General features: G+C 50.7%; 1 protein-coding gene across 6 annotated transcripts; it reads right to left on the bottom strand.

Moving 5' to 3' along the window:
• Positions 1-68: 68 nt before the first annotated feature.
• Positions 69-12093, bottom strand: MTFR1L (mitochondrial fission regulator 1 like). 6 transcript variants are annotated; one of them, XM_033115290.1, is made up of 8 exons: positions 11986-12093; positions 11704-11775; positions 8573-8707; positions 8007-8111; positions 5068-5177; positions 4639-4850; positions 3128-3449; positions 69-1065 (listed from the first exon to the last, which is right to left on the bottom strand). In XM_033115290.1, exons 3-8 carry the CDS (start codon positions 8585-8587, stop codon positions 960-962), a joined length of 870 nt encoding a protein of 289 aa, XP_032971181.1. In that variant the 5' UTR covers positions 8588-8707; positions 11704-11775; positions 11986-12093; the 3' UTR covers positions 69-959. The 6 variants fall into 6 exon arrangements, with proteins under 6 accessions (XP_032971181.1, XP_032971179.1, XP_032971180.1 ...); XM_033115288.1 differs by lacking the exons at positions 11704-11775; positions 11986-12093 and adding exons at positions 8847-8946; positions 11404-11449; XM_033115289.1 differs by lacking the exons at positions 11704-11775; positions 11986-12093 and adding an exon at positions 11433-11573.
• Between the last annotated feature and the right edge of the window lie 2435 nt (positions 12094-14528).

The following is a 14528-nucleotide window of genomic DNA, read 5'->3' as shown; positions in this document are numbered from 1 at the left end:
AAATTAACAGGAATCCTAGACCCGTGGGGGAGACCAGGTGGTTACAGCTCAGAGATGGACACAGCAAATGCAATGTATCTCCAAATCCTTCCTTTAATGTCAGGTAGTGCTTCAGCCCAAACACACACAGGGTACATACCGTAAAGAAAGGGACCTGAGGGCGTCTGAGTCATGCATGGTGTGGTAGGTACAAACCTTGGCCCAACGCAAGGGAGCAGTCAAGGGCCTGGAAGAAAGGTGGTATTCTCTTTCCCCTCCCCATTTCTCTTTCCTGCTGGGCTTAAAGTCCATGGAAAAGAAAAATTTTCAGTGGAACTAACGAGGCTCCAGGGCCTTGGAGGGTAGATTTGGTTGTAGAGTATTACAAAATATATTTCAGAAAAAAACAGGCCAGGCCTCCCAGAAGCAGCCCAGACGTCAGCTGGTCCAGAGGCTCGACCTCTACAGCTAGGTGTTGGACGGGGGAGAGGGCGACTGCTGAGCATGGGTGTCGGTTCATGATAAAGCAGCATAAAGAGTTTTCCTGCCTTGTGAACATGTACATAATCATTTATAATCCCCTCCTCTCTGCTCTGATGCAAGGAAGCTGCTGCGAGTGACAGCTGGGCACAAAGTGTCCGGTGAGACCAGTTATGGGGTCTAATGCAGTGAAGTCATTCAGGACCTATTTTCACATAGGAGCAAGGGAAAACCAGACATGTCTAGCTCACCCTTTAGACTAAAACATTCCAACCTACACATTTACCTGTAGCAAGTGTCTCAGCTCAAAACAGGTCTTAGCTTCTGCTACGGTTTGAAGTAGGGGAAACATAATCCAGCTCTTTTCTTTCAGTCCAAGCTCTAGCTTTCGGCAAGACTGTTGCAGAAAATTTCTGAGAGGCAGAAACATCTGCCGTGAGGAAGGCAGCTATTGAAAGAATTCCAGGAGCGTGAGACTGAGTTTGCAGAGCTGAGTGCTGTCAGTTTCCTTTTCTGCTGATATCTTCTTCCTTCAGAGCAAACTTCCTTCTGAGGACCTCAGAGATAAGGACCGCAGGGTCTTCCTCCTTCAATAAACTCCGATTCCTAGAGACACAACAATAATTTATTATAATTTAATAATTTCTTGAGTACTTACTCTGGCCTGGTGTTCCATGTCTTTGAATACGATCTCATTTAATCCTCCCAACAATTTAGGAGACAGGTGCTCTGACAATCTTTTTTTTTTTGACAATCCTCTTTTACAAATGAGGAAACAAGCACAGAAAGGTTATATAATTTGCCTAACGTCACTAGTCACTCAGCTAGAAGGTGGTGAGTCCAGAGTCCAAAACCTAGCTAGCTGGTTGCAGACCTCATTTCTTAACTAGAATGTTTTACTGTTTCCTGAGATGGCTATAAAATGTGGGCAAAATGAAAGGCCATCAACCAGTTAAGAGTTGGCCGGTGGTGGCTAAGCTTCTGCTCCCACCTTCTGGTGCTTAGTAGCACTTCCCCAGGTCAGCAGGGGACGTGACTAACGACTCCTGGCTATTCTGACCTTTATTAGTTCCAGGGAAAAGGTGTGCTCAGGGTACCTACTATCATGTCTCCCCATCAGGAAGGCTGTGAGATTTTTTTTTTAAATAGGAAATCTAGAATTTATACTAAAACATTCACCTCGTAAGAGACCTGTGGGAATAAAACCAACTCCAGATTGGGGTAGGTTCAAATTACCTGGTACATCATTAAAAAGTGTCCTAGATACCTGGAAAATATGTGCTTGAAGTCCTAGTAAACTTATACACGTATATCCTTATAAAGGCATTTTAGTAGTCATTAGGCTAGATATGAGGGCCAAGATTGATTATTAAATCTTGAAAGCAAAAATAAGTAATTGCCTTCAGTCTGTCATATTTCTGAAGCTTTGGTGATGGGGCTACTTTCCTATGCTTAGTCATCAACCCCGCTCCTCCGAGTAACAGGGACAAAAGATCCCAGGACACAAGTCAGAGGAGGAGTTTGATTTAATATGGGGCAAGAGGCAAGTAAAAGAGTTTGAGAGTCAACCTATAAAACATTGACCAGAAGGAAAAGACTCAGGCAGCCCCAAAGCAGCAGCAGCTGAACCTGGGAATGCAGGAGACCAAAGAACTGTGGGTATGACCAAGAGCAACCTGGCCAGGGCCAGAGGAGGACGGTGAAAGTGACTTCCCTAAACGACTGACTGACTGCTGGGAAGCACTGAGAGAGAGAAGGAAATGGGGCCAGCGACACAAAGGGATCCTTGCACGGAAGGGATCCTTCCCTTCTACAGGAACTTCATCAACTCGAGAGAGCCTCACCTCCCACAAGAGCTTTTAATTTACTTGAACAAATACAGCTGCACACACTGGCCTTTGGGATCTGGATTTCAAACAAATGTTTCAATGCCCAGGAACCCGCAAATAAGCACCTCTGGTGCGTCCCACGCAGGAGCTCAGGACCACGCTTGGAGAAACACTGCAAGGTGGTCACTCCCTCGGGCTGGAGCTCCAGGGCTTCTCTGCTGGATGAGTTTTGCAAGGTAGGTATTCCCCAAATTCCCTCAAACTCCCATCAGAAACACCTAGAGCTCCACTCCTTGGGGGTTTGGCTTTAGTAAGTGTAAGGTGTATTTTAACAAATCTGAGCAATTCTGATGGGCAGCCAGATTTAGGAACTAACTTGTTCTCAAATCTCTGAAATGCAGGGTTGGTGGACCACTGTATTTTAAAGCAGAAACTCCCAACTTTATGAAATTCTCCTTCCACCAAAAAGTCTACTAATTTGAGACACTAATTGTTATGCAACCCGACTCTGAAGGGTGGGGCATGGGAACACTCACTACCAGGATGAGAACTGAAGTGGTGAAGCCTCCTGGAGGGCAGAAGTGGGATTAGATGAACCTTCTTAGAAAATTCCTACTAGTCTAACATTTGGTTGGCTTAGATCACCCCAACCAAATGTAAAGTGTTGCTCTTTCCTCACACTGGGGCCCCGGGCATTAGTGAGCAGGGAGCAGGCTTTGTTAACAAAGTAAGTCACAGCTACTAAGGAGGCCTTACTACGTGAATGCTGTCTGTTAGGTCACTGGTCACAGGCGACTTAAACAGTAAGTAGATCACCAGAGCGCTGTATCAGTACTTACAGGTCTTGGCTCTGTTTCATCCGGTGAAAGTCCTTCAGGATCCCCATCATGTCTGCAAAGCTGCTGGCCTTGGACAGAGACATACAGTCATCTTCTTCAGACGAGTTGCAGGTGGCTTTGTGTTCTGGTTTGCAACATTCAGGGCTGGCAGAACAAAGCAGGGGGACTGATGGAAGCTCAGGGACCTCTACCTCGGTCTCCTCGGTGATGTCACTAATGACAAAGGAAGTTGTAGAGTGGAATGAGGATCCAAAACAAGGTAAGGGAGAAGAGACATTTGAACTTCCTGGAGATAAGAAATCTGGCGTTAATGAAGCCGAAGCTGAAAGAGAAAACAATAGGCATGGATGGACATTGGGGCTAGAATACAGCAGTAATATCTTCTCACAAGCACTGCCTACCAAACATTCATTTCCTGGGCAAGCCCAGGATGGGTAACTTCCATGTAAGCCAGTGGAAGCTTCCTCCACTACCCTTCCCTCTTAGGATTTCGAGAAGGTGTAGAAGCACTGGGCTCTCCAGTGTTCCAGGGGAGCAGAAAAACCCACCCAATCAGGCTTTGGCTCCTAAAAGCTTTCATTCTGTAATGAGCTATGGAGTAAAAGCCCTGTTCAGACTGAAACAATGACAGAACTGAGGCTGGAATTTGTCCTTTTCTTCAACTGGCCTAGTGCTTCTGACTACCCTGCTTTGAATGCTGTCGGTGACTGGAAGAAGCTCGCTGTAGCAAAAAAGAATGGTGACGTTTCCCAAACTTAATGGCATTTCCAAGTTTCTCAAACACCAATTTTTCATAAACTACTTTAGCTTGTCTCTGAGATGATAAAAAGTTATGCAGTGAATACAAATGGAAATTTCAAGTACAATGCCTCTAAAACTGCCATGAGGGAATTAAATACATGAAGATTTCAAAGAGAACACCTTAATTTTCATGTGTTCTACCAACTGATAAGGTTTGGGTGCTGTGCCTTTGAGTCAATTAGGAGCAAAGAAATGAGAACAGGAGGAACAGGAGGAGAAATAAACCCTGAGCTGCTTGGGGGAGAGCCACACGTGGGGATTTCGTGCCACCGGTGAAGGCAGACTCCCATCCATTTCCAGCGGTTCTGCCTTAACTGCAGACAGAGAAGTGGAGGGATGGAGAAGTAGGCTCTGGACAAGGACAGGAAAGGGAAGACAGGTGCTTAAAGGGGATGCTTATTTCTAATATTGAAAAGGAAAGACAGCGGGTCATGGAAAATGTCATCTTAAAGACACTCAGCAGAGGGGTGTTAGTTTTCTGGCCAAGGGAGGGAATCTGCTTGAGGTCACAGGTTAAGTGAAGATTTTGTTCCTAATCAAACCAGTCAGCTCAAAATGGCTGACAGAAACCATCCAGGAAGGACTACAGGCTACAGGCCTCCGAGTAACCCAGAGCCCTGGGCCCAGTGCCCCTGAACTAGGGACCGCCATTTTCCTTTCCGCCATCCTGTCCAAAAGCCAGGGGGAAAGGCCCTGACGGGGGCTCCTACCTGTGTCGGCTGCCACGATCTTAGCAATCTGGCTGCGCAGGTGGCTCAGCTCATCCTGCAGCTCCGTGGTGCGGCTGAGGGCTGGCAGGGCTGGCTTCTTCAAGGCCAGGAGCCTCTCCTCCGACCCACGCAGGTTAGGCACGGAGGCATTGCGCTGCATGACGATCAGAGGGCTGGGCTTCCACGTGTGCCTCAGGGGGCGTGTATCGCTCCTGGACAGGGAAAGACAGGTGTATCACAGGCAGCTAGCCGGCCACTGCACCCCTTCTGAAATGCCGTCCCCCACTCCTAGGAGACAGCCAGGTTCTGCTTCCACTCAGAGCCCAAGCTCTCATTCCTGCTGCCCTCAGCCTCTCACAAGCACTCCCTGCCGCCTCATGTGGGAAGCAGCTCCCCATGGCCCAGCAGACTGGCTATTGCCTCAGCTACCTGACCCGGGCATAGGTCTCCTCTTCATCTGCAGCAATCCAAGCGATGTCGGCCAGAGTGGGGACTGGGGGCACATCCCTCAGATACAAGTCAGAGATGTTGGGCAGCGTCTGCAGGGAAGCAAAATTCATCAACAAACACTGACAGGAGACAATCAGACCGGGCAGAATACATACGAGGGGCACCTAATCCTACAGGACAGCGAGGAGGGTTCCTGGTTGGAAGCGGCTTGAATAAGAGGCCAGAAGCAAGAGAGTTTGTGGGGTTACAAATAGTACAGCATGGCTGGAACAGACAGGATTGGGGTGGGGGTATTGCAAAAGGTTGGAAAGTAAATTAGGAGCTTTGATTCTAAAAGCAATAACGAGCCACTGGGAGATTGTAAGTAAGGGTCAGATTTTAGGTTTTAAAAGATTATTCTGCTGCTGTGTGGAACATGGATGGGAGGTGAACAGCCCACTTATGAGGCTGTTGTATCCTCCAGGCAAAACAGGGATGGGATCTGTTTTAATAAAGTTTTATTGGAAAACCAGTCACACCCAGTGCTTATATGCTGTCTGGTAGCTATTAAGCTATAATTGCAAAAGTGAGTCATTGTAACAAGCCGGTTACAACCCACAGCCTAAAATACTTATTATCTGGCCTATAAAAGAAAAAGTTTACTGACCCCTGGCTAGAGCCAAAGGGTCTTCAGTGGGCGTGGCCAGAATTACCTTTTAACAGAGAAGGCTACTGTCTACCAGTGTCTTGCCCTCTGGCTGTGAGAACACAGGTGCAAGGACATCAATAACCCGTTGCTCAGTAGGTTTCCTCTGGCCAACTCTTTACAATACCATTAGAGCTGTTAGGTTGGTGCAAAAGTAATTGTGGTTTAAATGGTTAAAAATAATTGCCAAAACTGCAATTACTTTTGCACCAACCTAATAATTGGGATCTACACTGTTAATCGCAACCCTGTTTTAAGCAAACTTAATAATGAGAATATTTAGGTTTGAATAAAAAAGACAAAATTAATTATGTAAAAGGAATTGTATAGTAGGATTCCTTGAAATAGCCCCTCAACCCAAATGAACAGTAACCAGGGAACAGAGAGGCTGAGTGACACTATGTTAAATGAAAAATTAGGAAGATTCAATCATGTTAAGTATGATTACAAAAAGCAAAAAACGCATCTAGAAAAAGATGGAAAAGAACTTCAACAAAACATTAATAGTTACTGTGTCATGGCTAGGTGATTATAGGCAGTTTATTTTCCTTTCTCCTTTTTACTTTCCATAGTATTTTCATATGGATAAATTTAAAACAAATCAGCAAGATTCTGTTAAATAATAATTTACAACAGCGATCCAGGGATAATTTCTCAAAAACCCACCCATGCATGAGTTAAATTCAGATGTTTCTGCTATAAACTGTTTGGTATGTGGTTTAGGAGTTGATGGCTCTTGCTTTTACATGGGAACTGGGTCTCCCAGGAGAGTAGTAATCGTCCACTGACCCAGGAGTTACTACTAAGATGGGCCATTTAGAGGGGAAGCTTTCCTCGAGCACTCTGCTATTGGCAATTAAATGAGTTAACCTAGTACATAGTATGTGCTCAATAAATGGCAGCTGGTGTTACTAATACAGGCACACCTCACTTTATTGCACTTCACAGATGTTGCGTTTTTTACAAACTGAAGGCAAGACCTCCCAACAAGTAAAAAGACGACGACTCGCTTTATTGCAATACTTGCTTTACTGTGGTGGTCTGGAATGGAACCTGCAGTATGTCTGAGGTCTGCCTGTTCTACTCACACATACTCCTGCTCTGGGCGCCTGTGCCTCGATCAGCTCTGCCCAGCAGCGTCCGGGAGAGATTATACCCAAGTGTGGGAGCAACCCTCCAGAGTCCTTCCTACTCCCCGGCTGTGCTTCCCTTTGTTTCTGATGCTTGAGGCAGCTAAGGCCACATCCCACTCATGCCCTTTAGGCAATTCTGGGTATCTGGGTCATGGGACAGCTCCCCCCGGCCTCCTCAACACACACACACGCTTCCAACCCCATTCCTGACTAATACCAACACTGACACCACTTCTGACTCCAGGTCTAGCTCCTACACAGACTATGCGTGTCAACATTTGATACACAAATTCAGCTCCCTAATTTCTGTGTCCACCTGGGCCCACATCTTTTCAGGCACATATCTGTCTCCTCTGTAGGCAGAAAGCTGAAATACTTCTTTTGGGTCCCAAATACACACAACTTAAGCATGGAGCCTGGAGCTGGTGCTTAACCATTTAGTAGTTCTTAGAGGGAAGCAATTGGGACTAATAAATACGTAGCTTTCCACTACAGGAGGGGGTCCCAGAGATGTGGGCGAGGCCAGAATCTGCTGCAGAGTGGGTACCCAAGGCGCCCGAGACACACAGGTAAGACTGAAGCAGCTCAGTAAAGGAGTAACCAGACTTGGCCAGAAAGAGGAAGAGGAATAATGGCCTCTGAGAAACTAAAAATAGGTGGTGAAGTGGCCAAGTCTCCGGGCTGGTAAAGAAAAGCAGAGTTCAGCTCCAAGTCACACAGTAGAGTCCCACGTGGGGACCCACAACCCTGCCAGGGTTGCAGGCAAACACCTCAGCACGACCTGGCTGGCGTGGAGCTGTGTCACAAGCGCCTGCTCTGATAAACTGGATTGCAGAGCCTGATGAAATCAGAGCCACAGCAGAGGCATCACACATGTAAGGTGATTATGAGCAAACTGGAAGCCTTACTGTTGTGGTCACAGGTCTGTGTGCCATCAGGAAGGCACAGTGACCAGGACCCATTATAAGCACTTAAGTATTTCTCTGACAAATGAAAAAGTGACCAGGAAAGCAACCTGCCTTGGCAATGCCAAGGACTAGGGCACAGCATCCACCTTCCACGCTGGGCCTCTATTCTCCCTGCCCTTCCAGCACACTCACCTCAAAGGACGCCCGGGGACATGGCTTCAGGGGCAGGTTAGTCCCAATTCTTCTCACCACACTGCGAGCAGCCCCATGTGGCTTGTTTTGCCAGATTGGAATGGTCTAGAGCAGAGAGGGATAAGCACAAGCTCAGAGATGCATCCAAGTCCTGTCCCCGTCCTCTCCCCCTCCCCTTTACCAGGGAAACTGAATTCCTCAATCCAGGGACAAAGTGGGGGGTAGGGGTGTAAGTCAAGTCTCAGTGATAAGTGAGGGCAGGTTCCCAGCCTCCACCTTGGCAAACCACGTAAGGGGACACCTGCCAAGGCGCAGTCAGTGTTGGGCGACCTGCTGAAGGGCTGAGGAACTCGCTGTGTGCAGGGATCATCCAGGCTTCCCTCCCTTCCCTCTGCATAGAAAGGCAAAAGGCCATGACTCCTAACTGCCCCCCAAACCATAGTTGGCTCTGCCTGGGGGCAGTGGGTGGAAGGGTGGCCTCCCTCCAGTTCCAGGCCTCCAGGGCAAAGGGAGGATTAAGTGGAGTTTCAGAACCTCAGCAGGCCCTGCCCCGGCAATGCCCTCACCACACTGGCTTCCATTCCCGACGTTTCAACCGGCTCCTGCTCTTGAAGGACAAGGCAGCCACAGGGCAGCTCGGGGAGGCAGGAGGCGTGATTCCTTCATATCAGGCCATCTTCAGGAACACCACAGTTCCCTTCCTGTGGAACGGCCTCACAGTGGGGACTCAGTGGCCACCACACAAGCCCCACAAAACCAGGCCCTGCAGAGCCATGACTAACACCAAGGTTTCTCTGACATTTCACAGGGGAGAAAACCAGCCCAAGAGGCTGCCCTTACACAACAATGGCTTTTCCAAATCCAGACCCTTGGAGGTTTTGTGCCAAACTTGTTGCGTGAGCTTGGACAACCCTGGGAGCCCTCCTGGGCCCTTGGTTTCCTGAAACAAAACTTGCAAAGATGAAACAGAACTCTTTGGTAGTTAAAAAGCTCATGGGAAAGCCAAACAGTAGGTCCCACCCATGAATGAAAGCCCAGCATTCGTTCTTGAAGATGAAACGTGAAAGAGCCCAGCATGTGCCACCCAGCCCATAGGCTGGGCCCCTGCCAAGGGGAGAGGTAAACGAACAGCCGGCGCTCGCCAGTCTCAGTCTACTAGGCGACAGGGAAGAGTCTGTCATTTTTTTAAAATCCTAGCTCAGCCATCTACTGGCTTTGTAGTCACAGACAAGTCACTTAACCTTTCCAAATGCTGGTTTCTGCACCTGTAAAAAGAGAACAGGAACAGCAGCCAGTCTCACCTACTTAGTAGAAGGATCAATTGGTGAAACAGGGAATGTAAAGCACTTAATGAACTGTTAAAATGTGACAGCTGGGTGGGGTCACCCTGACTGGATTTTTCACAGCTGCCCTGGCATCGTAGCAGATGCAATCAGTGAGGGCGCTCATTCCCGTTCATCAGACACAATACCCACATTGCTGGGCGCTGTAGGGACTGCGGACGAGTAAGACACAGCCCTTCTCTCAAGGAACTAGGAGAGAGCACCTGAGTACAGGCTCCTGGCCAAGGCTGGCTGTCACTGCTGAAGAAAGCCACACTAGGCAGGTGGCTGACCCCAAGGCCCCATGGTGAGTTCAGAGAGGGAGAAGGGAAGAAAAACAGCAACAACAGGGCAGGTCCAGGACTGGAAGGAGAGAGATTCGGGAAGGTGAGAGATTTGTCAAGAGGAGCAGAGTAGGCGTAAAGCTTAACTGGGGGTCACGTCCTGAGGGCTGGGAATACCCGGGTGAGAAGTAACTGGGTAGCCAGGGGCAGCTTCTGAACGGGTGGACTGGACGACCAAAGCAGCTGGTTCTCGAAACCTCCTTTGTGGAGTCTCTTTCACCTCTGGGGGAGGAGTTAGCGCTTTGTGGGGACAGGCAGCTGGAGAGGGGAGGGAACTCGTGTAAAGTCACTCATCGGTCTTGCCAGGAGAAAGCTCCTCACGTCTGGTCTAGATTCTGCGTCTCCTGCATGGTCTCAACTGCTCAGCGCAGTTCAAGCCTTTCATCCAAGTCCCTCTGTGTACCACGCTCTGCTGAACGGCCCTGCTTGCCCCAAGTCCCACATGACAGTGCTTCCCCGCTTCTCATTTCAGTCATTGCAGCCACTTCCCTCCGAACTTCCCTCCAAGGACTCAGTTGGGCCTACCTCACACAACCACCAGAGGGACACTGCCAGGTACATTCTTCCTTTGTTTAAAACCCCCACAGGCTTCCTAGAGCAGACAGGATAAAGGCTAGACTCCTCAGCGTGGCCTGCAAGCCTCCAAAACCAGGCCCAACCTCAGTGGACCAACCTCACTGCAGCCTGTAATCTGGCCGCTGCACACACGACGGCCACACCTCCTGCGTCCCCCTTGCCCTTCGGCCATACTGGCCTTTCAGCACCCCAACACGACCTGGAGGCCTTGCCCTCTGCTTGAAACGCCAGCACCCCCGTCCTCCAGCTCATTCTTAATCATTCTTCGGAGCTCAGCTTAAGCCTCACCTCCCCTTCTCTGACAGTCAGGTCCTCTGCTATTCAGCCCGCAGCAACCCCGCATTTCCTTGGAGTCCTCTCCCAACAGTAATTAGGTGACTGTGTAACGTGCCATCTGTCGGAAGGGCAGGAACTTCCCGTAGGCATAGCAAGCTCTTAAACATTTGTGCAGTTAAGGAATGAATGAACGAGAGCACCGACTTAGCCTTCATACCCTCCCCCGCCCCATCACACCGGCTAGAAGAATCTTGCCCCAGTTCGCTGGCAGCGCTGGTAGGTTCTTACCACTGCGCTCCCACGGCCCCTCTCCAGGCTGTTGTCTTGTCGACACACGGTCCCGCAGGAGACAGGGAGCTCCGCCAGGGCAGGGCCTGGTCTCATCACCCCTGGGTCCCGGGCGCCCCACGGGGGCCGCCGCGCTCAGTGGAACTTTGCCGAGCGGACAGCTGCGCCAGGGAAGCCGCTGCGGGGACCTTGCCCGGGATACGCCTCCCCTCCCCCGCAACAGCTGAACCCGACAGGGGCAAGGTCGGCCAATTCTCGCTGCCGGCCCAGGCGGCCCTTGGACCCACAGGCCCGGCCCCAGAAGGAGCGAGGAGACGGCACAGGCGGCCCGGCTCGCCGAGGGCCGCGGCCGTTACAAGAAGCCCCTGGTGTGGCTCGGCCACCGAAGCTGGGTGACTTGGGCGAGCAACACTCCCTTGGGGACTCAGTTTCCCCCCGTGCCAAATGAGGCGGACAATACCGGCTCCCGCGAGAACTGGCGCGGGAACGGGAGCCGCGGGTTCCGCACAGCGCCTGACTCTAGGCCGCGCGGAGAGCCGAGACCCAAGGCCCCGCTCCCTCCTCCCGGGCTGCACTCGGACCCAGTCTCACCTCAGGCACCGGCTCCGGGACTCACTCACCTCACGGCCCCTCCTACCACCGGCGGGCCGCCCAACATCAACTGCCCTCACTTCCGCTGGCCCGCCCCTCCCGGAAGCGGCCCTTTGCAGCTGCGCACCGAGCCGCGCCCCGGCGCTCCCTCGGCAAGCGGGCCCCTCGGGCGGCTTGGCACGCGCAGCTTCTGCGCGGGCGGGGCTGCGGGAGGTCACACGTGCGGGCCCGGAGGGGGGACACACCCAGTCCCGAGACCACGCCCCCTCCTGTCGGAGCCCTAGGGAAACGTTGACACACCTTGTAGATGCCAGAGGCCGGGTTGGTCCTGTCCCCCGCTGTTCTCCGTTTCCTTGTTGCTCTGTTTCCTTGCTGCAACAAGTCCCTTGTTACTCAAAGGTCCCAGTCCGACCTTTGGAAGCTGAAATCTGACTACGTTGCTGCTCTGACCCCAAATTGTGTGGCGTCTGTTGTCCCCACCCCTACTGCAAACTTGAGAATCTTCACCCTAGCGTTCCAGGTCCTCCGGTGGAAGAGCTTGCCTTGCATCTCGCCCTGGTCCCCTTCACAGTTCATACTTACCAACCAAGACCTTCTACAGCCTTCTCTCCAGCAAGAATGGGCCTCTTCTCTGACTCCTGCCCTCCAGCTTTGTAGCTTCTATTTTAGTTAGCCTTTATGGTTCTCTCTCTCTCTCTCTCTTTCTCTGTCTCTCTCTGTCACACACACACACACACACACACACGCAGTATTTTCAGTGAGTTGATCAGATGGGTAGGGTAGATTGATAGGAAGATCCCAGAGGCACTGGGAAAGCCACCCACATTCCTTCCAGGTGCATTCACCCACTCCCTCTTTGTGCTGAAACCCTTCAGGTCCTGGTCGCCATGGCATCCAGGCCTGGGTCACATGGCCCCCTCCGGCCTCAGCATGTGTCTGTGCCTGGCTCACAGACTGCAGTTCTTTGGGCTCAAAGCCAGCAAGTCCCAGCTGCCAGGCGCAGGCCAACCACACAGGGCCTCACGGGCAGAGCTCCGTGCTTGTTTTAATGTTCTGCTGTTGCCCTCCTGAAAGTCATTATTTTTTAAAAAACAAGGGGCCCTGCTTTTTGATTTTGCATTGGGTCCTGCAAGTTATGTAGCTGGTTCTGGCCAGAGACCTCGGAGGTTGTCCATCCTGATCCCCACTGTAAGGCTTGCAGCGAGATAATGAGGCTAAGCGGCAGGCAGGTTGAGAAAAGTGAGTGCTTTATTCTGCGCTCCTGAGCGAGGTTCCCTGGTCCACAGATGGGGGCCGGCGAAGTCGCGCCCAGGGTAGAGAGAGGGAGGCATATATGCGATTTTGGGGTGGAGGTTGGCTGAGTGAGGTGGCAGATGAGCAGGCCCCCCAGCGCAGATCGGGCGCGAGCAGCTGTGTCCAGAGTTGCTTATCGCACCAGCGGTATGCTGCCTTTTCTGGGAAACGCCAGGGGCCCCAGTTTCCGTCATGCGAGGAGGGGTCTGACTTGGCAGAGGGGTATGACTTGGCTCCCGGCCGCTTTGACCATGCCCACAGCTGACCTAACACCCACCATATTTCAAATGACGAAGGTTGACTTCCCCGTCCAGCCTTCTTTGCAGGATGGCAATTGTTACTTTAATCATGGATTTCCCTCTCCTGGGCAATGACAAATCTTGCAAATCCATTCTTTCCTGGGTGTGGTAGATGCTCTTGATGCTTCACCCAGATCCCCTCTACTCTGCCAATGAATTCATCCTCCAGCTGCTGGGTTGGCCTCTGACAGCTGCCCTCTTTTGTGGAAAATTGCCCTTGCAGAAGGGAGAATGGAGGCCCTATTTTGGGAAGTTACTCCACTCCCAAGTCAAAGAATACTGATACTGGTTACAAAAGGCTGGTTCGACTCTGCCGTGTGGTTTATGCTCCAGAGCCCTTCTCCTGTGATCAGGCCAAGGCTCGGCGTTGAGACTCTCTACCTGCCCAGCATTTCTCCTTTCCCCATTCTGCTTCACTCCTTTCACAGGTTTTTCCTGACTTGCACTCCCTGAAAAAAATTACTCAATACCTGTCTGGGTTCTGCTTCTAAGATAATGGGTTTAACTTCAAAATCTTTGTAACAGAGCATCAGATTCTAAAAATAGTAAGTCCTACTACTGGGTCTATCACAAACTTATTTTCAGAAAGTCACTCAAGCCCTCTGGTGACAGAAAAGATAGTCCCCAAAGGCATTCCAGCCTCATCCCCTTGCCCATCTGGCAAGCCAATCCCACAGGAGTCAGATCAAGGACAGTTGAACAACATTCCCCTCAAAGGAAAGGCACTTAGAACTACCCTAGTCTCTCCAATTTTATTATAGGACATATTGGGGACAGGTGAGGGAAGTGGCAGAGGGGTGACAAAGCAGTTGGGGCCCTCCCCCACCACGTGCTTGGAGGTCAGAGGCATCTGATAAGGATGCAGAAAGCCCAACCAATCAGTGCCTTTCTGCCACCCAGGCCCGGAAGCACTGAGACGGACTTAGGGACCTTCCCTCCTTGTAAAGGGCATGAAAGCACTGCCTCCCAAGATGTACAGAACTTGGCAGAGCTTGCTGGCTCCTGCCCCATTAGGTCTGGAGATCAGAGGGGAATGAGACATTTAGGTTTGAAAAGCTTTTTTTCACCTCAGTGAAAACAGGCAGGGGAGAGAAGTGGGGGTGCAATGTAAAACAAACTATTCCACAATCAACTCTGGCTGAATCTCAACTCTACCAATGAGTTACCTTGGGCAAGTCACTTCATTTCCCTGAGACTCAGTTTCTTTATCTGTAAAATGGGAAGTTAATATCTGCCTCACAGTTTTGTTGTGAGGATTCAATGAGAAAATACATGTAATCTTAACAAAGTGCCTCAGATAGAGAAGGCTCAGTGTGGATCCTCCAATGGCAGGTAGGGGAACTCAACAGATGGGAGGCCAGGGAGTACGTCTGAGGAAATGTCTGCCTTCCTTCCTCTCCCAGGTTTAAGACTGAGCCCCTGTGGGGCAGGAGCAGGGGAGCAGGCTTGGCTCCAAGACTTTAATGAAAGCCCTGGAGCCCCTTGTGGGCCTGAGTGGAGGTGAAGGACAGAGTTGGGGTACACCGACTGTTT

The sequence above is a fragment of the Rhinolophus ferrumequinum genome, chromosome 9 (genome assembly GCF_004115265.2).
Source record: "Rhinolophus ferrumequinum isolate MPI-CBG mRhiFer1 chromosome 9, mRhiFer1_v1.p, whole genome shotgun sequence".
Classification (NCBI taxonomy): Eukaryota; Metazoa; Chordata; class Mammalia; order Chiroptera; family Rhinolophidae; genus Rhinolophus; species Rhinolophus ferrumequinum.
Note: the sequence above shows the minus strand (reverse complement) of the source record. Positions and strands in the feature narration are given on the sequence as shown.